Source organism: Tachyglossus aculeatus, unplaced genomic scaffold (genome assembly GCF_015852505.1).
Source record: "Tachyglossus aculeatus isolate mTacAcu1 unplaced genomic scaffold, mTacAcu1.pri SUPER_6_unloc_5, whole genome shotgun sequence".
Taxonomy (NCBI): Eukaryota; Metazoa; Chordata; class Mammalia; order Monotremata; family Tachyglossidae; genus Tachyglossus; species Tachyglossus aculeatus.
In genome coordinates, this window is record NW_024044840.1 from 1,136,865 (window position 1) to 1,164,668 (window position 27,804).

At 41.7% G+C, this 27,804-nt stretch overlaps 1 protein-coding gene and 1 pseudogene across 1 annotated transcript; one reads left to right on the top strand and one right to left on the bottom strand.

Moving 5' to 3' along the window:
* Positions 1-2,447: 2,447 nt before the first annotated feature.
* Positions 2,448-18,444, top strand: LOC119922133 (annotated as a pseudogene).
* A 1,147-nt stretch (positions 18,445-19,591) lies between these two features.
* LOC119922134 (olfactory receptor 1052-like) lies at positions 19,592-20,656 on the bottom strand. Its single transcript, XM_038742146.1, has 2 exons — positions 20,604-20,656; positions 19,592-20,477 (listed from the first exon to the last, which is right to left on the bottom strand). The coding sequence occupies exons 1-2, from the start codon at positions 20,654-20,656 to the stop codon at positions 19,592-19,594; spliced, it is 939 nt and encodes a 312-aa protein (XP_038598074.1).
* Between the last annotated feature and the right edge of the window lie 7,148 nt (positions 20,657-27,804).

Consider the following 27,804-nt stretch of genomic DNA (forward strand, 5'->3'; position numbering starts at 1 on the left):
GTACTGCTTGGGAAGTACAGAGGATTGGGGTTCTTATCCTGATTCTGCCGTTCATTCATTCATTCATTCATTCAACTGTATTTATTGAGTGCTTACTGTGTTCAGAGCACGGTACTAAGTGCTTGGAAAGTACAAGCCGGCAATCAATCAATCAATCAATCGTATTTATTGAGCACTTACTGTGTGCAGAGCACTGTACTTAGAGCTTGGGAAGTACAAGTTGGCAACATATAGAGACAGTCCCTACCCAACAGTGGGCTCACAGTCTAGAAAGGGGAGACAGACAACAAAACTAAACAAGTAGACAGGTGTCAAAACTGTCAGAATGAATATAATTATAGCTTTATGCACATCATTAATAAAATAAATAGAGCAGTAAATATGTACAAGTAAAATAAATTAATAAATATGTACAAATATATACAAGAGCTGTAGGGAGGAGAATCGGGTAGGGCAGAAGGAGGGTGGTGATGGGGAGGGGAGAAGGAGAGAAAAAAGGGGGCCCAGTCTGGGAAGGCCTCCTGGAGGAGATGAGCTCTCAGTAGGGCTTTGAAGGGAGGAAGAGAGCTAGTTTGATGGATGCATGGAGGGAGGGTATTCCAGGCCAGGGTAAGGACGTGGGCCAGGGGTTGAAGGTGGGAAACGCGAGGATGAGGCACAGTGAAGAGATTAGCAGCAGAAGAGCGCAGGGTACGGGCTGTGCTGTAGAAGGACAGAAGGCAGGTGAGGTAGGAGGGAGCAAGGTGATGGAAAGTCTTGTAGCGGTGAGTGAGGAGTTTTTCCTTGATTTGTAGGTTGACAGGCAACCACTGGAGATTTTTGAGGAGGGGAGTGACATGCCCAGAACGTTTCTATACAGAGATAATCCGGGCAGCAGAGTGAAGTATAGACTGAAGTAGGGAGAGACCAGAGGATGGGAGGTCAGAAAGGAGCCTGATGCAGTAATCCAGTCAGGATAGGATAAGAGATTGAACCAGCAAGGTGGAGGTTTGGATGGAGAGAAAAGGGTGGATCTTCGCTATGTTTTGGAGGTGAGAGTGGCAGGTTTTGGTGTTGGATTGGGTGTATGGGGTGAATCAGAGAGTGGAATCGAGGATGACATCAAGGTTGTGGGCTTGTGAGACGGGAAGGATGGTAGTGCCACCTACAGTGATGGGAAAGTCAGGGAGAGGACAGGGTTTGGGAGGGAAGATTAGGAGCTCAGTCTTAGACATGTTGAGTTTTAGATTATGGGCAGACATCTAGATGGAGATGTCCTGAAGGCAGGAGGAGATGTGAGCCTGGAGGGAGGGAGAGAGAGCAGGGGTGGAGATGTAGATTTGGGTGTCATCAATGTAGAGATGATAGTTGAGGCCGTGGGAACGAATGAGTTCCCCAAGGGACTGAGGATAGATAGAGAACAGTAGGAGACCAAGAACTGACCCTTGAGGAACCCCTACAAGGGGATGGGAGGGATGTCACGTGTCAGCTGTGTGACCTTGGGCCTCTCTGCCTCAGTTTTCTCAACTCCAAATGCAGATTTAATAGCTGTTATTCATCTTACTTTGACTATGAGATTCATATGGGGCAAGAACTGTGCCTGACCTGATTAACTTGTATCTACCCTAGTGCTTGGAGTAGTACTAAGTATATAGTAAGAATTAAAGAAATACCATTTTTTTAAAAAATGGAGGGATAGCTTAGCCTCAAGAATAGAGGCAGAGAATATGGAAGGGGCAGGGAGGGCATGATTATGTGACCACTCTGACTCCAGCAGACCCCCAGGAATGAACCTCTAACCAGATTCCAGAAACTCCAATTTCCTTTCTGCAGGGAGCCTAAGGAAGATGGATACTGGCACCATCTCCTCTAAATCTTGCTCTAAACACTGGCCTAGGAGCAGAGGGGCACGTGCCAGAATTCCCTTCTCCTGTCAGGCACGTAGATAAATTGGAAATTCAGAAAACTGGCATTCCCAACCCCTCCACCCCGAAGTTGAGTCAGGATTTGGATAAGTGGTAGGGTGAAAAGGCAAAGTGCAGCTCAGAAATCAATTATGCTTTTATGGAGCTCTTCCTGTTTGCATAGCACTGTAATAGGTGCTTGGAGAAGTACAGTACAGTAGAGCTGGTAACCTGGTTCCTGCCCTCAAACAGTTTGCAGTCTAGTAGATTGTCCACAGCACACAGTGTCACATTTGTTGCGGTGCCCACAAGGGCTGAGTGAGCACCCTACAAACCAGATTTGGACCAAAGAAACTGGATCCCTGGTATCACTCTACACACTCAGGAGAGGCAACATTGCCTTTTGATTTTAGTGTTTTTCTCTTCCTTAATAAAATTTTTAAAATTCTGAACAAAAACTATCCATTACTAGTATGCTTCTTGATGCTCTAAATCAGTCCATAATTCTTCTTCTACTGTGGGATTATGGGAGACACAGGCTTTATGTTTCCTCATCTGATACTGATGGAGAAAACCTTCAGTGCTGGTAGGTTTAATATTGAGTTAACCTAGAGATATTTCCAAGAGAGGAGACAAATATAGGCCATGTTTTACACAGTTGATAACACCAATGGATCAAGTTTTGAGGGCCTGAGAGAGACTCACAGAGTGAAGGATAGATCTTCCTCCAGGAAGGTAAAAAGGAATCCGCTCATTGTCTACACCAGTTATTCACTTCAGTGATTTTCAGGGGGCAAATTATCAGAGAGCCTCAGACTTTTTGCTTTCATTTCTTTGACCAGATTCTGTCACACCCCAGCAGAGGAAAAACACACATTTCGGAGATCTGGCTGCAGCAAACACCACAGTGACCGAATTTATTCTTGTGGGTCTGGTTGACAATCCAGATATGAAGTTCATTGGCTTCCTGACATTCTTCATGATTTATTTGGTCACCTTGATTGGAAATCCAGGGTTGGTCACAGTTATTAAAGCTGACACTCAACTGCACACCCCCATGTATTATTTTATCAGTCGTTTGGCTTTCTTAGATGTCTGCTATTCCTCCACCGTTCTTCTCAAGATCTTAGACAACCTCAGCGCAGAATGAAACCATTTCCTTTAACGGATGTGCTGCCCAAATGTATTTTTTAATTGTTCCAGCCAGCAGAGAGTGTTATCTCCTGGCTGCAATGGTTTATGATCGTTACATGGCAATCTGTAACCCCCCGCTTTATTCATGCATTATGTCCCAGAGCGTCTGTTACCTCTTAGTGGCCGGCTCCTATCTGGTTGGCTTTATAACTGCCACCATGCAGACCTATCTCACCTTCAGATTACCCTTCTGTGGCTCCAATGCCATTAATCATTTTGTCTGTGATGTTCCCCCACTGTTATCTCTGTTTTGTTCGGCTACCTACATCAATGAGTTTGTGCTATTTGTCTTTGCCATCTTTCTTGGAGTATTAACCTCCTCAGAAATCTTGCTTTCTTATATATGCATATTAGGTGCCATCCTGAGAATCCAATCTGCAGAGGGGAAGCAGAAAGCTTTCTCCACCTGTGCCATCCACCTGTGTTCGGTGGTACTTTTCTACGGGACATCAACATTTATTTACATGCGGTCAGCATCTGATTACTCTCTGGGGTGGGATAAAGTGATTTCGGTGTTTTATACAGTGGTGATCCCCATGCTGAGCCCCATGATCTACAGCCTGAGGAACCAGGAGGTCAAGAGGGCTCTGAGAGGAATCACTAGTATAAAAAAGGCTTATTCATGCTGAATTTAAATGCAGCAGAATAATAGCATTGGAAATGGAGTGTTTGCTTTCTAGTTAGTCAACCATAGTTATTGAACACTTGTTGTTTGCAGAGCATGGTACAAACACTTAGGAGAGTACAGTATAACAATATCATAAACACATTCCCCGTCCACAAGGTGTTCACAGTCTAGAGGAGGAGATAGACATTAATCTAAATGAATAAATTACAGATATGTACATAAAAGCTGTGGGGCTGGAAGGGGAGGATGAAAAAAGGGAGCAGGTCAGGTCGATTCAGAAGGAAGTTGAAGAAAAGGAAAAGGGAACTTAGTTAGAGCTTAGTCTACTTAGTTAATCTTTAAAATGAGGATGTTTACAAATGTTAACCAAATTCTGAAATTTAATATAAAAATCAAATGGAAAAATCCAAATATTTCCTGTGCATTTATATGAACAGATGTACCTCATGATTTCCTTTTCTGACATTCAAGAATAGTTGAAAAGTATCATCATCATCAATCGTATTTATTGAGCGCTTACTATGTGCAGAGCACTGTACTAAGCCCTTGGGAAGTACAAATTGGCAACATATAGAGACGGTCCCTACCCAACAGTGGGCTCACAGTCTAAAACGGGGAGACAGAGAGCAAAACCAAACATACTAACAAAATAAAATAAATAGAATAGATATGTACAAGTAAAATAAATAAATAAATAAATAGAGTAATAAATACGTACAAACATATATACATATATCCAGGTACTGTGGGGAAGGGAAGGAGGTAAGATGGGGGGATGGAGAGGGGGACGAGGGGGAGAGAAAGGAAGGGGCTCAGTCTGGGAAGGCCTCCTGGAGGAGGTGAGCTCTCAGTAGGGCCTTGAAGGGAGGAAGAGAGCCAGCTTGGGGATGACGTGGGCCGGGGGTTGATGGTGGGAGAGGCGAGAACGAGGTACGGTGAGGAGATTAGCGGTGGAGGAGTGGAGGGTGCGGGCTGGGCTGTAGAAGGAGAGAAGGGAGGAAGGAGGGGGCGAGGTGATGGAGAGCCTTGAAGCCCAGGGTGAGGAGTTTCTGCCTGATGCGCAGATTGATTAGTAGCCACTGGAGATTTTTGAGGAGGGGAGTAATATGCCCAGAGCATTTCTGGACAAAGATAATCCGGGCAGCAGCATGAAGTATGGATTGAAGTGGAGAGAGACACGAGGATGGGGGTCAGAGAGAAGGCTGATGCAGTAATCCAGACGGGATAGGATGAGAGCTTGAATGAGCAGGGTAGCGGTATGGATGGAGAGGAAAGGGCGGATATTGGCAATGTTGTGGAGGTGAGACCGGCAGGTTTTGGTGATGGCTTGGATGTGAGGGGTGAATGAGAGAGCACAGTCGAGGATGACACCAAGGTTGCGGGCTTGTGAGACGGGAAGGATGGTAGTGCCGTCAACAGAGATGGGAAAGTCAGGGAGAGGGCAAGGTTTGGGAGGGAAGACAAGGAGTTCGGTCTTCGACATGTTGAGGTTTAGGTGGCGGGCAGACATCCAGATGGAGATGTCCTCAAGGCAGGAGGAGATGCGAGCCTGGATAGAGGGGGAGAGAGCAGGGGCAGAGATGTAGATCTGGGTGTCATCAGCGTAGAGATGATAGTTGAAGCCGTGGGAGCGAATGAGGTCACCAAGGGAGTGCGTGTAGATCGAGAACAGAAGGGGACCAAGCACTGAACCTTGGGGAGCCCCCACAGTGAGAGAATGGGAGGGGGAGGAGGAGCCTGCAAAAGAGACTGAGAAAGAACGACCGGAGAGATAAGAGGAGAACCAGGAGAGGACGGAGTCTGTGAAGCCAAGGTCAGATAGCGTGTTGAGGAGAAGGCGGTGGTCCACAGTGTCAAAGGCAGCTGAGAGGTCGAGGAGGATTAGGACAGAGTATGAGCCGTTGGATTTGGCAAGCAGGAGGTCATTGGTGACCTTTGAGAGGGCAGTTTCTGTGGAATGTAGGGGACGGAAGCCAGACTGGAGGGGGTCGAGGAGAGAGTTGTTTTTGAGGAATTCTAGGCAGCACGTGTAGACAACTCGTTCAAGGAGTTTGGAAAGGAATGGTAGGAGGGATATGGGGCGATAACTAGAAGGTGAGATGGGGTCAAGAGAGGGTTTTTTTTAGGATGGGAGAGATATGGCCATGTTTGAAGGCAGAGGGGAAGGAACCAGTGGAGAGTGAGCGGTTGAAGATGGAAGTTAAGGAGGGGAGAAGGGATGGAGCGAGAGATTTCATGAGATGAGAGGGAATGGGGTCAGAAGCACAGGTGGCCGGAGTAGCACTTGAAAGGAGGGAGGAGAGCTCCTCTGAGGATACTGCTGGGAAGGATGGGAGAGTAGCAGAGAGTGGTGAGAGCCGGGGGGTTGGGGAAGTGGGGGAAGAGACTTTGGGGAGGTCGGACCTGATGGATTTAATTTTATTAATGAAGTAGGAGGCCAGATCGTTGGGGGTGAGGGAAGGAGGAGGGGAAGGAACCGGGGGCCTGAGAAGTGAGTTGAATGTACGGAAGAGCTGGCGGGGGTGATGGGCATGGGTGTCAATAAGGGAGGAGAAATAGGTTTGTCTGGAAGAAGAGAGGGGTGAGTTAAGGCAGGGAAGGATAAACTTGAAGTGAACGAGGTTGGCATGGTGTTTAGACTTTCACCAGCAGCGGAAAGTATGATGTATACTTTGTTAACTGTCTTATCCAGGCCTGTTTTAACAATAATAATGATAATGATGGTATTTGTTAAGTGCTTACTATGTGCCATGCACTGTTCTAATTGCTGGGGGAGATACAGTGTTATCAAGTTATATCAGATGGGGCTCACAGTCTTAATCTCCATTTTTACAGATCAGGTAACTGAGCCACAGAGAATTTAATTGATTTGCCCAAAGTCACACAGCTGACAAGGAGCCAGGATTAGAACTCACAACCTCTGACTTCCAAGATGGTACTCTTTCCACCAGGCCATGCTGCAAGCCTGCCTCTTAATATCTTAATCTTTGTGAAGACTTTGCTCAAAGAAGAGCAAACCCTACCCTTCTTACTGATGGGCCACTACTACAGTGGTCTTCCAACATTCCACTACTATATCCCATTGGTAGAGATTGTGCTTCCCCAGGTCTTTTCAAGGCTCATTCTGCCCTTCTGGCTTGGGTGTTTGTCCCCTTTCAGGTCACCAAACCATCATTTTTCAACTATTTGCCATAGATTTCCTACCCAAGGGAGCTGTGTTGCTGTGACCACCACCATTCTGTTGTGCTGACTGAGTTTCAGTTTCCCATCGTTGGTAATTTCTTCCTGCCATTTGATATTGTGTGTGGTTCATAGATTATACTGACTGTAGGAGCTGGATGCAGATCTTGAAAATAAGTAGCAGCCTGGCCTAGTGGGTAGAGCACCAGACTGGGAATCAGAAGCACTTTGTTTCTAATCCTGTTTCTGCCGCTTGTCTGCTGTGTGATCTCGGGCAAATCACTTTATGTCTCTGGGCCTCAGTTACCTTATCTGTAAAATGGGAGTTAAGACTGTAAGTCTGATGTGGGACAGAGATGGTAACCAACCTGATTAACCCCATTAGTACAGTGTCTGGCACATAGTAAGTGCTGAACAAATATGATATTTTAAAAAATACAAACATCACAGTCATGTTCAAGTTTAGATATCACAACAATCCCCTCCAACTAGACTCCAACTAGGCTTGACGTTAGTTAACTTGTCATTTCATATTATTAAACTGCCAAAAGTCATTTTGGATGTCTGGATTCTGTGTTCTACTGAACTCTGTTGCACAGTCACCTCTCTTCACTATGGTCTACTTCATCACTTGCATATTACCCCATGGCAGTGACTTGCTTTCTTGTTTCCAGGGCCTCTGGTATTCTTCACCTTACTGTGATAGTCTTGACAGTTCTTTGATTATACCTCCCTGCTCAGCTCAGGTACTTTCTTGGCTCTTTGCATTATCAGCATCAACAGCATTTTGTGAGCATCTACTGTGTGCAATGTTCAATATTAGATGCTTGAGAAATCAATCGTTGGTATTTACTGAGCATTTACTATATTCAGCCCACTGTCCTATACATTTGGGAGGGATAAATACCACAGAATTAGCAGACATCTTCCCTGCCCATAGAGAGAAAATACAGAAGTAAAAGAGGTGATTCCTTTTCTTGAGGAGCTACACTACCCACCCTATCCTGGTTTTCGATCAGGGGAAAAGGAAGAGATCAGAGTACAGAGGAAAATATCATGTCTGATTCCAAGGTCAGGAGGTGGAGAAGACTGGTGAATTTAGTTGGGGAGGAATGAAGGGAAAATCTAGGCTAGATGCATGAGGGTGGAAGTTGTAAGATAATAACTCTATTGTTCTATCCTAAGCACAGAGTACCCACAGAAAGCCATCAATAAATGCTATTGATTAATAAGGAACAACGAATTTAGAGGTAGGAAGGGACTTGGAAAAAGAAATGAGGAAGTATTTGAGAACCTGAGAGACTTCACTAAGATGCCCTGCAACTCAGCCCTGGATCTTTCAAAATCAGTGACATGCTCCCTTGAACAGAAGCTTTGTCTCCCAGCTAATTCTATGCCTGTGTTTTCTGGGAAATTTTGTATTGTACTCTTCCCTGCTCTTAGTACAGTGCTCTGTACATAGTAAGCACTTAAAAAATATCACTGATGATAATCAATGATGATGTCTTTTAGAAATAATAATTGTAATAATAATGGAATTTGTTAAGAACTTACCATGTGCAAAGCACTGTTCTAAGCTCTGGGGGGGATACAAGGTAATCAGGTTTTCCCACGTGGGGCTCACAGTCTTAGTTCCCATTTTACAGATGAGGCAACTGAGGCACAGAGAAGTTGAGTTGCCCAAAGTCACAAACCTGACGAGTGGCGGAGCCGGAAATAGAACCCATGACCTCTGATTCCCAAGCCCATGCTTGCTGTGTCTCAGAAAATACCCATTGCTGTCTCTCTCAGAAACCCCTGCAGTGTGACTTCTTCCAATTAGGAGGTCTTCCCTTGACAGAAAATGCTGTATTTGATCTTTCCATAAAAATCCTATATTTAAGAACATTTTTCTCATTCAGCTGTGAATGGAGGGCTTGAGTAATGGAGTTTTCATGTGACTTGAGACATCAGTGAGGTTGAAGCAATTGTATGAGCTATAGGGATGAATAACTCATATTAACATCAGAAGAAAGGAAGGAAAGTGAGGAAAAGAGGTAGGGAGGGAAGGGAAGGAGTTTCATTCACCTTGAACTAGACTCCCAGGAGCTGAATCTGTTTACTGTGGTTTGGATGGACATGAAGAAAAGTTAGGAGAATAGGAGTTTTTCCCAACTAATGTTCTTGTCCCAATCATCAAACTACATTGGTGCCTTGACCATACTCCCAGAGTGGGTCCAGAAAGAGGAGAAAGCCCTGTTTTTGCTTTCTTGAGGAATCTTGGCATTTTCCACCACTTATCTGAGATTCTTCTGGCCAGGTTGGGAGGTGTTTGCAGCTTTTCAGAGAGGGATTGTGGGTCAAGGGTAGGGAGGCCAATGAAGATAGATTGTTGCTCTTACATAAGACAGACAATTACTTCAAAGCCTTATTGAAAGCACATTAACCTTCAAGAGACCTTCCCTGACTTGACACTCCTGTCCTCTTCTCCCACTCCTTTCTGCGTTGCCCTGACTTGTTCCCTGTATTCACCCCCACCACCCACCACCAGCCCCACAGCACTGATGCACGTCTGTACTTTTTAAATTTATGTTAATATCTGCCTTCCCATCTAGAATGTAAGCTCACTGTGTGTAAGGAATGTGCCTGTCTGTTGTATAATAATAATAATTGTGGTATTTGTTAAACACTTACTATGTTCCAGGCACTGTACTAATCTGCACTGTAGAAAGAACTGTTGTGGATACAAGCAAACCGGGTTGGACACAGTCCCTGTCCTGCATGGGGCTCAGTCTTGATCCCCATTTTCCAGATGAGGTAACTGAGGAACAGAGAAGTGAAGTGACATGCCCAAGGCCACACAGCTGCCAAGTGGTGGAATGGAATTAGAACGCATTTCCTCCTGACTCCCAGGCCTTTGCTCTATCCACTATGCCATGCCGCTTCTCAAGCAGCATGTATTCTCCCAAGCACTTAGTACAGTGCTCTGCACAAAGTAAATGTTCAATAATTATTATTAAATGACTGACTGGGAGAGAAGAGGTGGAACCAGTGGTGCAGGGGAAAATCTTATCCATCTCGGGAACTTTTGAGGGTATTTCTGCCTGTGGCTTCCCTTTGTAACTGGAGCTGGCTAGAGCCAGTTGAAGGTGTGATGAGTTTAAAACGACTGGGACGAGTTCCCCCCACCCCTATTAGACCAAGTTGACATAGTGCTCAATCTACTTCAGACATCTACAGCTGTTGCAAAAGGACAAACTAAAGTTACCTCTTCATTTTTAAGGCAGGAACCTCTCTCTATCGCTGGTGTAGCCCAAGCATGTGCACCAGGACAGAACTCAAATTCCCATAGTTAATATTCACAGTAATCACTATTCAACCCAAATGGGGAATATGATATTTTAAAAAACAGAAAAGCAAGAAGAATTAATAAAAGACCATTCTTGGTGGGAATGCAAGATCAAGATTTGTTGAAGTGTTGCAGGTTGTTCAACTAGCAGAAAGCAATAATTCACATTTCCATAACCAGGGATTATGTCTGATCTCATTATCTTTAACTATTATCTTTTATCTACCTCAGTGCTTGGCACCAAGTAAACCCTTAACAAATACCGCAGTAATAATAAATATTATTAGTTTCTCACCACAATAGGAACACACTGGCAGACTAGCTGGGCCACCCAGCTCTGTTTCAAAGGGAGCAAACATTGCTGAGTATGCCCAGGCAGGCCACCCTGGATTCAGTTTCTCCTAGAATTTTCATATTTATATATACCCACACTCAGCATTTACATATGAATGTTAATTATTACTATTATCATTACTGTCAATAATGTCATTGTCAATGTCATTGTCATTATTGTCAATAATGATAATAATAATAACTTTATTTGTTAAGAACATACTATGTACCAAGCACTGTAATAAGCACTGGGATAGAAACTAATCAAGCCCTACATAGGGCTCACAGTTTAAATTGAAAGGAGGACAGGGACTGAATCCCCATTTTGCAGATAAGGGACCTGAGGCAAGAGAATTTAAGTGACTTGTCCAAGGTAACAGCAGAAAAGTGGCAGAGTAAGGATTAACACCCAAGTCCTCTGACGCCGAGACCAATGCTCTTTCCATTAGTCTACTCTGTTTATTTTCATTCAATTATTTATTCTGATTATTCTATTTGTAAATATTTTTATGTCTGTATCCACCTTTACAGTGGAATCTCATTGTGCTTTGGGGTTCTTTTGTATAGCAATCAATCAATGTTGTATTTAAGTGTTCACTGTGTGCAGAACACTGTACTAAACCCTGGGAAAGTACGATATAGTAGAGTTGGTAGATGTGATCCCGGCCCAAAAGCAGCTTCCATTCTACAGGGAAGACACATTAAAATAAATTGCAGATACAGGAAATAGAGGATAAGGATATTTTATATTGCCCCAGGGCACCTAGGGAGCTCTCAGTAAATACTGTTACTGCTATCAGTAAATCAATTGATGGTATTTATTAAGTGCTTCCTGTGTACAGGGCGTTGTAATAAGCATTTGGGAGAGTACAATACAACAGAGTATGTAGGCACAGACACTGCCTTCAAGTAATGTACAGACTACAACTACTAGTTGGACTGTGCTTTTCTGTAGGCTCAATCCCACAAGAATGAATCCAGTTACTGTAGTGGGATTTCCTACAGCCATTTAATGATCTAGTCAGTTACAAAATCCCATATATTTTTATGAGCCCATACAATAGAAAGTTGTATCATTAACATTTATAGACAGTTACAGATAAATTGCTTGTGAAATACATATATGTATATATGCATACATACATATATATATATACGCATATGTATACCATTTAGGGAGTCTTTTAAAGATATTCACATTAAAAAGTCTTTGGTTTTGTTTTACTTTCACCCATCTCTTGGTCTTTATTCATTTGATCCTCACTGTTCTTCTTTCAAGCAGTTATGCTAGATTTAAACTATTTTTATCCAACATTTTGGAGAAGTCTACTACTTCATTCTTCAGAGTTGAACTTCGGGTTATCCACCCTTGTCACTCATACTTCTGTTCTTGAAACTGAAAGCATGACATCAAAATGTTCATCTGTAAGTCTAAATGATGATAGCATTTATTAAGCACCTACTATGTGCAAAGCACTATTCTAAGATCTGGGGAGATTACAAAAGGATCAGGTTGTCCCATGGGGGGCTCACAATCTTAGTACACATTTTACAGTAGAGGCAACTGAGGCCCGGAGAAGTTACATGACTTGCCCAAAGTCACACAGCTGACAGTTGGTGGAGCCAGAATTTGAACCCATGACCTCTGACTTCAAAGCCCAGGATCTTTCCACTGAGCCACGCTGCTTCTGAAGTATCAGGTACGTTCATTTTCCAGGGGCATATGGGTGAACAGAAACTTCTGATAGTCCATGATTTCCTTTTTAATCCTGAAATCCTGAAAAAAAGGAGTCTATAAAGTGGTCAGAAAGGTAAAATTAAAAGCATTTCATTTTTCATGGACTAAATGTACTAAAATAAATAAATGTCAAATTCAACTTGACTCCCAATTTGGAGGGGAGTTGAACAGCAAATGAAGTTCTAAATTCTAAGGCAAAGATTCTAAGTTTTGATAGCTTTGTCTCAGACTACCCCAAGTTTGAAACTTATACATCTTTCTAACAAAATATGGGGGATTCAACCACTTAAAATAAATGTTTGTTCAAAAGCTTAAAAGAAAATTTTAAAGTGTTCTAATAAAGCCAAAAAATCCAGTGGGCAGAATTGAATCACATTGGTAGAGGATTTTAAAAACTCAAATGAGTTTTACTATGTCAAAAACTGGTATATGTAAGGTGATAATCAGTACTGTTATGATTTGTCAACTGAATCACTGTAATAAGTTTATTTCTAAAGCTTATTTGAGGCTGCTTATAAGTAACAAAATATGACTTGGTTTTTAAAAAAATTGTCAAGTACTGTTCTGATTAAATTAGGACTCTGTTCTTGAGAAAATTTCCCCGAAACCTTTGCTTAGAAAGAAATCTGATTCAGTGACCCTATCTCCACTTCAGATGTCTGAAAAGACGGAAGTTCTAGCTCTCTTCTAACCAATCCAGGGCACACATTCACCTTACTAGAAAACAAATATTTCAAATATTTTTTTAAAAAATCACCTGACTATATAGATATAAAATGGATGTTTCTTAGTAAGGACAGAGAACTAAAACTAGAATTTACCTTTAAACATCCAAGGCTTCCATAATAATAATAGAATTATTAAGGAATTTGTAATCAATTTGGTACAGTCTCTATCCCAAGTGGGGCTCAAAGTTTAAGGAGAGATATGCACTAAAATAAAATTCTGATAGGACTGAATAATAGTAATAATAATGATGATATTCATTAAGCACTTACTATGTGCCAAGCATTGTTTTAAGCGCTGGGGTAGATACACAAGCTAATCAGATGGTTCCACGTGGGGCTCACAGTCTTAATCCTCATGTTACAGATGAGGTAACTGAGGCACAGAGAAGTGAAGTGAATTGCCCAATGTCACACAGCTGATGATTGGAGTAGATGGGATTAGTACCCATGACCTCTGACTCCCAAGGCCGTGCTCTCTCCACTAAGCCACATATATGAATATATAAATACTCTGGTATGTCCTTAAGGGCTTGGACGGTGCAGAAGGACTGACGTGACAGGGAAGTATAAAACAGGGCGATTAGCAATTAGCTGGTGAAGGGCTCCAAAAAGACGAATAATAATAATAATAATAATAATAATAATAATGATAATAATAATAATAATGACGTGTTATGCTTTTACTATGTGCGAAGCACTGTTCTAAGTGCTGGGGGATACAAGGTGATCAATCAATCAATCAATCGTATTTATTGAGGGCTTACTGTGTGCAGAGCACTGTACTAAACACTTGGGAAGTACAAGTTGGCAACATATAGAGACAGTCCCTACCCAACAGTATGCTCACAGTCTAGAAGAGAGCTAAATATTTTTCTTGCTCTATGGTTATAATTTTTTCAAAAGAACCTACAAATATATAAACTCATTAAGCATATGGTTGGTTTCTTACAATGTCTCAAACACTTGCTGCTAAAAATTGCTGAATACCAGAAATAGTACAAACTTCAGTAACTTGCAGAATAACAGCACATTTTTCTGAATAAATCATTTTTTAAAAACTTGCATAAGTGTTTGATTATCATAAGAACTCATACAATAAAATCACTCTCATATAAAGTAACTATAGGGCATATCTGCAAGATGGTCCTTAGGTACCCATACCTGTATTGAGCGTTAAAGCCAGTGAGCATCACAACTTCTTTCATTGCACTTTATTATTTAGTTTGGAGCAAAATTGGATAATTAAATTCTAAAAAGTTCATTTCACATTTAAATAGCCCAAATACGGCTGTAAATATGCAATGTAAGAATAACACCCAAAGCAGACAGTAATTTCCAAAATTCATAAATCCTTAGATTCTGAACCTTGTATGGATAACCCCTTCATGGGACAGACAATTCTGCCGTGAGTTGACTCCATAGGTTCTCTTAATATTGGAGGTAAGGACATTTGGGGACACAGTCCCTTAAGACTTTCAGAGCTCTGAATCCTAGCTCAGAACCTGAATCCAATTCATTAAAATATCTTGTGGGACTTCTGATGACATGTGTCCTCCCTGGAGTGTGGAAATACTCTGGTGGTTTGTTATTTTCCTTTCTTATTTTAGTGATTCGTTTCCTATTCGCAGAAAAAGGTTTGTCATCAGTCCCAATCTGGTGCACCTTCAAGAAATCTATTTTATCAATGATAAAATGACATAAATCATAACGTGCAGAGCCAAATAAAAAATGGATTTTATCTGAAGTGGGGCTGCAAGTTCAAGTACAATCTGTAAGCAACCTTGATTGTACTATGTCCATCAATCAATGGCATTTATTGAGCTCTTGGGAGAGTAGAATTTGGTAGAGTTGGTAGATATGATCCCTGCGCTCAAGGAGCTTACAATATAGTGGTAGAGCCAGACAGTAAAATTAATTACAGAAAGGAGAAACAGCAGAGTATAAGAATATGGACATGAGTGCTGTGGAGCTGAAGATAGAGTGCATATCAAAATGCGTAAAGTATACAGACCCAAGTGCATAGACCAGGGTGGGGAAATGAGAGGTTAGTCAGGGAGGCTTCTTGGAGGAGATATGATTGTAGGAGGGCTTTAAAGATGGGGAGAGTGTTGATCTGTCAAATATCAAGAGGAAGGCAGTTCCAAGCAAGTGGGAGAAGAAGGGCAGGGGTCATTGGTGAGAAAGATGAGATCAGGAACAGTAAGTAGGTTGACATTTGAGGAACGAAGTGCCCGGGTTGGGTTGTAGCAGGAATTGAGTTAGATTAGGTAGGGCGGGGTCGAGCTGATTGAGTGCTTTATGACCCGTGAAAAGGAGATTCTGCTTAATGAGGAAACAAATGGGCGACCACTGGAAGTTTTTGAAGTGTGGGAAGACCATGAGTCTGGAAACCAGAACACACAAGAATTAGTCCCAGCTCTGCCACTAGCCTGTTGAGTGGCCCTGGGAAAGTCACAACCTCTCTATACCTCAGTTTCTTAATCGCTAAAATGTTGATAATAATAATAATAGCTACCTCTCCCTACCTTAGTTGTCTTTCATACACAAAATGGTATGCTTGATGTGAAAACACTTTGGAGAAATGAAAGATCTATGCAAATACAAGGTGATATTCTTTTAATTATCATTACGATGAAATGCTCAGCCTTTCCTGTCCCTTGTGGGCAGGGATTGTCTCTCTATTACTGTATTGTACTTTCTAAGGTCTTAGTACAATGCTCTGTACACGGTAAGTACTCAGTAAATTTGAATGAATGAATGCAAGAAGTATTGACTAACCCTGTCTCATCCATCTGGCCCTGCGCTTCAGAAGATCTGGGTGTGGTCCAAAGCTTCCCTAACCACCCCAAGTCATCCCTGGAAAGCTTTAGGAGACTCCCCTGGAAGTTTGCCATGGTGACTTTGTGGGAAGTTGCACATGGCCTTGTGATCCAATAATCATCATCATCATCATCATCATTATCATCATCATCATCATCATCATCATCATGGTATTTGTTAAGTCATTACTATGTGTCAGGCGTTGTACAAAGTGCTGGGGTAGTATACAAAGCAAATTGGTTTGGACATTGTCCCTGTCCCATATGGGGCTCGTAGTCTCAATCTTCATTTTACAGTTGAGGCAACTGAGACTCAGAGAAGTGAAGTGACTTTCCCAAAGAATCACAGCAGACAAGTGGCAAAACCAGGATTAGAACCCATTACCTTCTGACTCCCAGGACTGTGCTCTATCCTCCATGCCATGCTGCTCCGCTGTCCCTGGTTGTGTCAAGAAGTGGGTTTCTGGAACTTTGAGGATCACCTTGCACCCTCCTACCTCATCTCCCTTCTCTCCTTCTAAAGCCCAGCCCACATGCTCCACTCTTCTGGTGCTAACCTTCTCACTGTGGCTCGTTCTCATCTGTGGGCCATCTACCCCTGGCCCACATCTTACTTCAGGCCTGGAATGCCCTCCTTCCTTACATTCGCCAAGGAAACACACTTCCTCCCTTCAAAGCCCTCATGAAAGATGACCTCCTCCAGGAGGTCTTCCCAGACTAAGCCCCTCTTTTTTCTCTGCTCCACCTCTCCTCACCATTGTCCCGACTACCTCCCTTTGTTCTACCCACCTCCCCTTCCCACAACACGTGTGTATATATCTACATATTTATTATTCTATTTATTTTAGTAATGATGTGCATATATCTATAATTCTATTCATTTCTATTAATGCTATTGATGCCTGTTTACTTGTTTTAATGTCTGTCTCCCCACTTCTAGATTGTGAGCCCATTGTTGGGTAGGGATTTTCTCTATTTGTTGCTGAACTGTACTTTCCAAGAACTTAATACAGTGCTCAGCATACAGTAAACACTCAATAAATATGACTGAATGAATTAATGAATTTGGCTGTCTCCCTGCTCCACTCTTACTCTTATTCCTGCTCCCCTTCTGCCTTCTACTTCACTTTCCCAGGGATGGAGAAAGTGTGGAAGCAGTGTGTGGGACCTGAAGGAAAGGAAGCCTGCCTATTCCATGCCCAGAACAGATTCCTTTTCTCCCTTCTTTCCCTGCTCTCACCATGGCCCTTCCTTCTATGAATGTGCTCCCTCATTAGACTCTCAGCACTCTGAGGGTAGGGATCCTGTCTTCAAACTCCACTGTTCTATTCCACATGCTTAATGTAGCACTCTACACACAGCAGGCTCTCAGTAAATACTATTACTTGTTGACTATTGCTACCCTTACCTCCCTGATTGTGTCCCTTTCTTTCCCTCTTCAACCATATCCTTGACAGAATTTTTAAAATATGTTTTAGTTCCTTTTGAGGATTCCAAAAGAAGTTGGGACCCTTCCACCTCCAGAATCACCCATATCAGTCTCAATAGAATTCCTTTTCTGGAAATCACACTGGTTTCTCCTGTGTGTTTGTTCACTGAACAGAGACTGTTAGGTCAATACAGAGCCACATGGAGCCTTGGGTCACAGTGGGCCTCTGCTGGGATACAGAGTCTAATAAAGGGCTCACCAGGGATTCAGTCTTGGGGTGAATCAGAGTTTGAGTGTTATCTCCCAAAAGAGCAAATTTAGCTGCTCTAGGACCCTTAAAATTTACCTATGTGTCCTCTTTCCTGTCAAGCTACAGCATCTTCGCCAGCCCACATGGAAGTATGTAACTGCATTCAGAGTTCTGGAGTTTGAGATTTCTGGATTTCCTCACAGCATTCCAAATGCATCCTCTCCATCCGACCCCTTACCTGCACGACCACCCTGGACACTTTTCTCTAATAAAAATAATAATAGTAGTAATACTAATAACAATAATTGGGGTACTTGTTAAGTATTTACTCTGTGTCAAGCACTGTACTAAACTCTGGAGTGGATACAACACAATCAGATAATAGTTCCTGTATCTCCTAGGGCATACAGTTCAAGTAGGAGAAGGAAAAGGTATTTAATCTCCATTTTATAGATGAGGAAACTGAGGTTCAGGGAAGTTAAGTGACTTGCCTAAGATTGCACAGGAAGTAAGTGGGGAGCCGGGATTAGACTCAGGTTCTCTGACTCCCAGGCCTGGGATCTTCAGCTCCAAAGCTGTTGGATCCCAATAGGGATCTCCCTATTTCTTATGTTCCTGCATGTTTCAAAAATGAATTCAAACAGCCGAAACCTACAGTGCACTCTTTACAGAAGTGAAAATGAAGTCTCGTATCAGTCTGAAAAATATAAAGCAGTATTTATTGAGCATACAACTATGAAAAGGAAATAAAACACATTATCTCTGCTCTCAAATTCCAATCTAAGGAAGAAGCTTACTCACAACTGTATGATTCTGTATCTTGCCTGTTGCTTTCTGTTATTGCTTCTTGCCTATAATTTCAAGAAACCTGAAGCTTCTCCCAGAGCCAGCTACACCAGGTTCTGAGCAGTCCTTACGCAAGAAGGAAGAATAGAACTGAAGGAACGAATGGTAGGGAGAGAGAAATTGAGAGAAAGAGAAGTGAAGGGAAGGGAATGAGGGAAAAAAGGGAGGGAAGGACAATGAAGTAGAAAGGGAAGTTATGAATGTTATACTAAACATTTGATTTGGTGTAAGGTTTAAATGTGCTCATTGGGCAGTTTGGAGGCAATTCCCAACAGATTCATCCATCATAAAGCCCTCCAACCCCCGAGCTCCATCAGTGGCCTTGTAAAGTGCAAATTATCCTGGCCTGCTCCAAGAAGGGCCATCAGCCCTGACATAAATTCTGCCTTTGGTGCAGTGAGGTATTTGGGAAGTTAGGGTTACACCATGTAGAGGGTGGCTATCCAATTCCTTTTTGGCACAAAGCTGGACAAGTGTTCTCAGCATAATTAAAGATAAAGTTACAGAAAGAGCCATAGCTAATAGGAAATAGCAGGATCTTGGTTCTGGAACACTAACCTTATTCCTAACACCCCAAATATGTAATAGAGAGCAGAGCAATTATAAAGCAGAAACACTGTGAGAATATTTTGTTATGGACATCAGTCAATCAATCCGTGTTATGCATTGAGCACTTAGTATGTTCACAGCATTTTACAAAGTGCTTGGAAAAGTACAATGCAACATAATTAGTAGACGTATTCCCTGCCAACAAGGAGTTTTCAATCTGGAGGAGGACCTTACAGTTTAGAGTTTTCACAGGAAATCACCTGAAAAATGTTGGATTTAATATCTTGGAGATGTTCACCCATTAATTTGTACTTTATATACCCTTGTTTACACAGAAACTGTTTTACCCTAGAGCTCTTCTATGATTTATTTTTGCCTTCCTACTATGAACATCTGTGTTACTATTCTCATTCATTTATTGTTCATTGTTGCCCATTTATTGTTCACTAGAGAATCAGTGCAGTCAAGTAAAAAAACCACAGGCCACGGAGTTAGAGGACAAAGCTCTAATCCCAGCTCTGCCATTTACCTGCTATGAAAACTGGGGGAAGACACTCAACTAATCTGTGCCTCATTTTCCTCATCTATGTAATGGCGATCTAATACCTGTTCTCCCTCCTATTTAGACTGTGAGTTCTGGGTGGGACAGGGACTACTGGCGTTGCTTAAAGGAGGTTTTAATGTAATTATTGGTGGCAATTTTTCCACTTTATTGACCTTTTCAAAGCCTCCTTCACATCCTTGTTCCTCAGGCTGTAAATCAGGAGGTTTAGCATGGGGATGACCAGGGTGTAAACCACTGCAGATACTTTCTCTTGCTCCAGGGAATACTGGGAACTGGGCTGAATGTAGCTGAACGACAGAGAGCCATAGAACAAGATCACAGCTGTCAGGTGGGAGGTGCAAGTGGAGAAGGTTTTGTATCTCCCCTTGACTGAACCTATCCTGAGGATGGTGGTGACAATTTGGACATAAGAAATCACGGTGATAATTAAGGTGATTGCTGCAATGGCTCCAGAGAAGGTCAAAAGCAGCAGCTCATTGGTGTGGGAGTCAGAACAGGAGAGTTTCAGGAGAGGGGGGATATCACAGAAGAAATGATTGATGACACTAGGTCCACAAAAATTGAAGCTCAGTAATCCAATTGTTTGTGTCAACAAATGTGCAAGACCTCCCAGGTAGCATGCAAGCACTAGCTGAAGGCAGATCTTTGGGATCATGATAGCTGTATACAATAGGGGGTTGACAATCGCTGTACTGTGGTCATATGCCATGATAGCCAGGAGGAGGCCCTCAGTAGTAATATAAATGGCAAAAAAGAAACTCTGAAAGACACAGCAAATAAATGAGCTGGCCTTATGTTCCAAAAGGAAATTAATTAGCATTTTAGTGGCCAGGAGAGTCGAGTAGCAGATATCACAGAGTGCGAGGTTACACAGAAAGAAGTACATGGGAGTGTGAAGGGTGACGTCAATCTGGATTAATAGGATCATACACACATTTCCTATCATAGTGATCAGATAAATGACCAAGAACAGGGCAAAGAGAGGCATCTGCAATTCTGGACGATCAATAAATCGTATTTATTGAGTGTTTACTGTGTGCAGAGCACTGTACTAAGCGCTTGGGAAGTACAAGTCGGCAACACATAGAGACAGTCCCTAACCAACAGCGGGCTCACAGTCTAGAAGATGATCTGTCAGGCCCACAAGCAGGAACTCAATCACTGATGTGTTGTTGCTTCCAGCCATGTATTCAGATTTTCAAATGGATTTTCCTTTTAAATAGAAAGCAAAATGATGTCAACAATAATCGATCATATCATTTATTAAACATATGTATTAAACTATGAAAGGGAGCAATAATTAGGGTATTTGTGAAACACTTATTATGTGCTAAGCACTGTGTAAGTGCCAAGGTAGATAGAAAATGATAAAATGGGACATACTGGCTGCCCCACGGGATTCAGCCTAATCCCCATTTTACATATGAGGAAACCTAGGCCTAGAGATGATAAGTGACTAGGTCACAGAAAAGGTAACAGAGCTGAAATTTGAACGGAGGTCTTCTGTGCTCTAGTGACAGGGATTGTAGTAGTAATGGTATATATTAAGTGCCTCGACTGCCATGTACTGAACTAAGGACAATGGAGAGTACAATGGGAGCAAAATACACTTTCCTGGACCATCATTGAATCAATCAATCAATGGTAAGAGGAAGATATTCACTGAGAGAGTGCTTAGCCCCAAACCTCTGCTAATACAGTCAGCCCAGAGAACTTACCTAAATTCCTTCCAGATGTATTTTTTGGTTTTGTTTTGATTTGTTTTCCAGCTGCTACTACTGTTGCTATGGATTGTCATCCATAGCCTGTGGGCTTACTCAAAACACCTCTTTCCTAGTTTGGAAACTGAAAGGTAAAACCATTGAGACGACTCAGAACCATACCCTATGCAGCTATGCAACCTCAGGATGTGGAGTCTGAAAAAAACCTGAATCAGAAACCAAAGTTATTTTGTGGCCATGAAAACAAATCCTATTTTTCTATAATAACTGAGTCCTACTCTCCATTCTGGAGTAGTTTAGGACCTATGGAGGAGAAAGCAACCACTCTTATTCCCAATCTCTTCCCAATTAATTCTCGATTAGAAAGAGGTGGCCATTCCAAGGACAGAAGCCACATGTCCTGCAGCCTACTCTGACCTTTGATAGTATTGATCTCTCGATACATAGACGAAAGATCAACTGGGGGACAGAGCAATAGTAATCAGCATTCTGGAGATACTCCAGGAGTGTGTGTCTGCCCCCCTGCTCCAAACACATGCCAGCCATGGTGTTAAATGGTGCCTCCTGACTGTCCACACAATAATAATAATTATAATAATACTATTTGTTAAGCACTTACTATGTGACAAACACTGTACTAAGCACTGCAGTGGATGCAAGATAATCGGGTCCCACATAGGGCTCTAAAAGGGAGGACATATATTGAATCCCCACTTTTGCAGATAAGGGAACTAAGGCACAGAGAAGTGACTTTCCCAAGATCACACAGCAGGTAAGGGGCAGAGCTAGGTTTAGAACCCAGGTCTCCTGACTCCCAGGACCACCCCTTGATTTCTTATGCTGAACGTAAGAGGGACGGATATGAATTCTCCTTTCTCTAAGTCCTTATGACATCCCTATTAGTCAGCCCAGTTGTCTCAAGTACAGAGGGCAGAAATTATTACTATCATTATTATCATTTTTATTATTATTATTTAAATCAGCTTCTGGCCTCATTAATATATTTTTCTCTCTGCTGTGTATCGATGGCAGAAAGCAAAAAGAACAAAAGTTTTACCACCCTAAAAATACCTTCGTTTTAAGGGACCCTCAAGAAGCTGAGTTGTAATATAAAGCCTCAAGGAGAAAATTTGGCAGTTTGAGTAGACTAAAATGAATGTCGTATTTGAAGAATTTACAGTTTTTCCCCTGGTAGGGCAGAGAAAGCACAGCACTTTCCATTGAGGGAGTGCTCAGTATGTAGGGAAGCAGCATGGCTTAGTGGATTTAGCATGGGCCAAAAAGATCCAGTTTCTAATCCCATCTATGTCACTTTCTGCCATGTGACCATGGATAAATCACTTCATCTCCTCAGTTTCCTCATCTGTAAAATGGGAGTTAAGACTGTGAGCCCCATGTGGGACAGGGACTGACAGACTTCCTAGCACTTAGTGCAGTGTCTGGTACATTGAAAGCACCTAATACCACTGTTATCATTATTAATATGTCCCGTTAACTGGCTGGTAAGTTGACTAACTTTATTCTTGAAAGATTGGCTGTGATCTCAACAATTTTTACTTGTAAATCAGACTCTTCCACCTTCCTCCATTTAAAAACCATCAGATGTCTTAGACCATGCTTCTCCATTGTGCACGGTGGAACTGGTGACATTCAGAATGGCTCCACAAAGCTGTAGAGTACAGGTAGGGAACTGCATTCTGGGAACAGCCGCTCACTCACTGGGCTTCCACTGCTGTGATTCAGCTAGGAATGGGCTGTAAGGAAAGGGACAAAATTTAGAAAAGCCTCTTTTCCAGTGTGCTCCAAGCTAGGAAGGTTATGGCATAGATCTCCCTTATTCACTGAGAAACCACCTAATGGTATTCATTGCTCTAACTTTTTAGGTGGTGTAACCTTGCATTTGAAAGTCCAAATAGCCAGATATATGTTAACATAACCACACACTAATTTCACTCAAAATGTCCTCACCTGTTTAGTAGCTTTGATTTTTGTCTTACAATTCTACTCTACAAGTAAAAAATAAATATAGCCACTTACTTTCATAATAGAGGAATTTTTCCCATCAATTTTAATCAGAATCACTAGATCTAGTTCGACTCTCCACTTCATGTGCCTGCAGAGACCTAGCCAGTAAATGGAGAGCAGGATATTCTTCCCTCCAATCTTTCACACTGATAGACTTCCCATATCAGATGAGGGTGTTAGAATGGCAAAGAAATACTTGCTGTCTTTAATCATGCAAAGTCCAGAATGATTAAATGCCTGTTGCTGGGAGGATTCAGCCTTAGTAGTTTATATGGGTAATGAAGATATTTTTATATTGGATTGAGGATCACTTGGGGACAAACTCCTTGGCTCATAACACAGTTCCCAAAACTCAGGCAATCCACAGATTGGATCATTAACTTGCCTTTTGGGTCCCCTGGGCTCAAACTTCTCTGATGGTAATACTGTAGATTCCCCTTCTTTTTAACTTTGGTACTTACCAACCCCAACCTTTAGGGAAGAGCAATGACAATGCTAAATGTCTGTATGTCCTTGTTTGTATTAAAGTGAATGCATAATCACTAATGTTTGATAGTAGACAGTGCTCCACATAAAGACCTAAACTTTTTTTCAGAGAAGGAGGAAAGAAGCAATGTGACCTGTAGAGAAGCAGTATGGTCTGGTAGACAGAGCACAGACCTAAGAGTCGGAAGATCTGGATTCTAATCCTGGCTCTGCCACTCATCGGTTGTGTGGCCTTGGGCAAGTCATTTAAATTTCATGTTCCTCAGTTACCTCATGTAAAATGGGGATTGAGACTGTGAGCACTATGTGGGATAGGGATTGTGTCTAACCCAATTATCATGATTCAACCCCAGGGCTTAATACAGTACTTGACACATAGTAAGCACTTAACAAATATCATACTTTAAAAAATGTGATCAGTTGGATTTGTAGATCAGTTAGGGCTTAAGAAATAGAGTGATGCACTCGAAGATCTGTACATAAGTGCTCTTTTACATTGTGAATTCTGAAGTGCTCAGGTAATGCAGAACTGTTGAGATAGCAGATGGAGTGATTTAACCTGAAGAGAATAGCAATTAACAGAGAAAGTCTCTTTGGAGAACATGCGAATATAAGAGGGTTTTGAACCTGAGAAGAATGAGGAAGATGATCATTCTGATTTGAAGTAGGAGGGAATTCCAGGTAGAGGGAATGTCATGGGGAAAATGTTGGCAGTATGAGAGACAAGACCATCCCTGTTCTTCAGGCTGCAAATCAGGAGGGTCAACCCGGTTATATATTATATTGGATATAAGCCACTGTGTGTACTTTCTCTTGCTCGATGGAATACTGGCAGCTTGGCTGGATGTGAGTTGGTTAGCTTGAGAGGAGTGAAGAGTGTGAGCTGGGGTATAGTGGGAGAAGAGAGTGGATAAGTAGGAAGGAGAGAATTAATCTAGTGGTTTAAACCCCACTGATTTAGGAGTCTCTGGGTGCTGCAGAGAGGAGTGGGTAACTACTGGAGTTTAAACAGTGGAGACAAAAGCAGAATGGCATTTTTGAAAATTCTCTTTTGAGCAACAGAATGACATACAGAATGGAGAGGAGTGAAATTAAGTAGTTCAACTGATCATCATCATCATTGAAATTTATTGAGTGCTTACTATGGGCAGAGCACTGTACGAGACATTTGAGAGAGTACAGTATAAAAGAATTGGTAGACATGTGCCCAGCCTACAATGAGTTTACAATGTAGAAGGAGAGACATTAATATAAATAAATGTTACCAATTTACAGTAAACTCTGTTATCAACACTAATGCATGATGCTGCCATGCAAACTGTTGAAAAAAACAGAACTATTAAGACTCTGTTTTTGGAGGAAAAAAAAATCTCTTTTAAAGCTAGGGAGGAAAAGAGCATCACAGATTCACCAGTAGTCAAAATGAATTATATCATCTACTGGAATCTCCTGAGGAATGAATTCAGTTTAGCAGATCATAAAATCCACTCTAATATAGAAGGTGCATGAATAAATTAGGATTCAACACTAGAAAACAGACTTGGCCCTACCTTCCCATCCCAAGGTGTGTAATTTAGAGCATGCTGGTCTCTAAGGTCGTAGCTGAGTGTCAGTTCACTTATTTTCATGTTTTTGTCTGTGTGCATGGTTGTATTTGTGTAATAATAATTATTATGGTATTTGCTAAGTGCTTATTATGTGCCAAGCACTGTTCTAAGCACTGGGTAATTACAAAGTAATCGGGTTGTCCCACGTGGGGCTCACCATCTTAATCCTCATTTTACAGATGAGGTACCTGAGGCTCAGAGAAGTGAATTGACTTGTCCAAGGTCAAACAGCAGACAAGTGGTGAAGCCGGGATTAGAACTCACATCCTATGACTTCCAAGCCTGGGCTCTTTCTACTAAGCCACAATTCTTCACTTTTGTATATATGCATATCATCAGAGGTGCAAGTGGTCTCTAGATATATGAGTGGGTCTCTGTATGAGAGTGGGTGGGTGACAGTGGAGAGAAGAGAAAGACGTTGATGGAGAAGATGGCTGTAACAGTATAGATTAGCCTTAAGTGGTAGGGATAAATAAGGCTACTTAATTTGCTGGTAAAGCAAACTGTAATATGGAATATTTTATTCATATAGAGCCCGGGCCTGAGAGTCAGAAGGATCTGTATTCTAATCCCTGCCTTGCCACTTGTCTGCTTTGTGACCTTGGGGATGTCATTTCACTTTTCTGTGCCTCAGTTATCTCATCTGTAAAATGGGGATGAAGACTGTGAGTTCTATGTGGAACAGGGACTGTGTCCAGCCTGATTATTGTATCTACCTCGGTGTTTAGTAGAGTAGTACTAAGTACTTAGTCCATACTTAGCCCATAGTAAGTGCTTAATAAATACTATTTAAAAAGTAATAATAATATTAAAAAGATTGGATATTCGTTGGTATGTTTGGCTAAAAAATACCTGTTCCATCCTGAAGCATCAAATATTATGTCACGGTGCTATCTACATTTCAGTGAAATTCAATACATTTTAAGGAACACATTCTTCCTCTCAGGCAGTGTGTTCCTCAACCAAGTGAAGGGAAGTGTTATGGCACTTATCCAGGTAATGAAGACCAAAAAGCTACTCTTGAAGAAAAAAAATGACCTGGACCCTTGAATCACCTTGGTTCAAATTTGTTGTTCAAATTTTTATTTCACCTTGTTAAATAAATCCTTCACCACAAATCACTCACCACAATAGAATACATGACACTGTGATTTGTTTTCTTGAAACTCCCTTTCTAAAGGCTTTTGAAAAAGAAGAAAACTATATTCATTTGGAAAAACATTTTCTCTGTAACAGTTTATTGACAGCATTTTTTGCAACTTTATTCCTCAGGCTGTAGATAATTGGGTAAAACATGGGAAAGACTACAGTATAAAACCCAGCAACAACTTTGTCTGTGTCCAGAGAATAGATAGCAATAGGGCATAAGTACATGAACAGAAGGGTCCCATAGAATGAAGTGACAGCTAGTAGGTGGGAAGCAGGTGGATAAGGTTTTGCTTCTTGCTCCTGAAGATTGATATTCAAGACAATGATAAGAATAGATACATGTGAAGATGATCATAAAAGTGCTTGTTTGGATAAAGCCACATAAAAGAAAAAGCAAGAGCTCATTTAAATGGGTGTCAGCACAGGACATTGCTAACGATGGGGGAATATCACAAAAATGATTTATCAGATGGAGCCACACGATGGCAACCTGAACGTGAGGCAAACATGCACAATTGAGGTGATGCTCCCACTTGTGTACACTCCACTATAAAAACAACACAGACCCTCTGAGACATGATTGTTGAGTAAACCAATGGGTTGCTGATAGCCACTTAGCAATCGTATGTCATTGCCACCAAAATAAGGCATTTGGAGACTGCAAAGCAACTGAAGAAATACATCTGTAGTGCACAACCATACAAAGAAATGCTTCTTTTGGATGCTAAGAGTTTCAATACCATTTTGGAAGCAATGGCTGTTGAATAACTGATGTCCAGGAAAGACAAATTACTGAGAAAATAGTACATGGGGGGTTGAAGACTTGAACTGGTATTGACTAAAACCATTATTCCAATATTCTCCGCCAAAGTTGATACATAAACCCCAAGAAACACCAGATAAAGGTTAATTCTGAGGGGTCGATAATCTGTGAATCCTACAAAAATGAATTCAGTAAGCAAGGTAACATTTTTCTCAACCATCATCTTGATTTGGATGTCCTTTATGGCGGGGTCCAGCTGTAGATGAATTGTGGGAGTTAATTTCCTCATGGGAAAGAGTGGTGTTACAAAATCCTTGACGCTTCAATAAATGTCATTTGTCATTATCATTTCTTTTTAAAGGAGGATGTTTTTAGAAGATTCCAGGTTGGGGAACTAGGAGCCCTGCAGGATCAATGAAAGCAGTTGTTGGAGAATCCAGATTTCTTGCAGTGCATCACCATTCTACAAGATATATGGAAAAATAATTCACAGATAAATAAGCACACATACACATCTTTCTTTCTGTAGAAAGTGTTCCTCTACGTTACTATGTTTGTTAACCTACATCGAGTAGAGGAGGGA

Excerpts from the sequence above, each read along its gene's own strand:
- LOC119922134 (XM_038742146.1), bottom strand. The coding sequence starts at position 20,656 with ATGGCTGGAAGCAACAACACATCAGTGATTGAGTTCCTGCTTGTGGGC. Across the intron at positions 20,478-20,603 it reads TTCCTGCTTGTGGGCCTGAC|TGATCGTCCAGAATTGCAGA; the intron begins AGATCATCTTCT and ends AATACGATTTAT.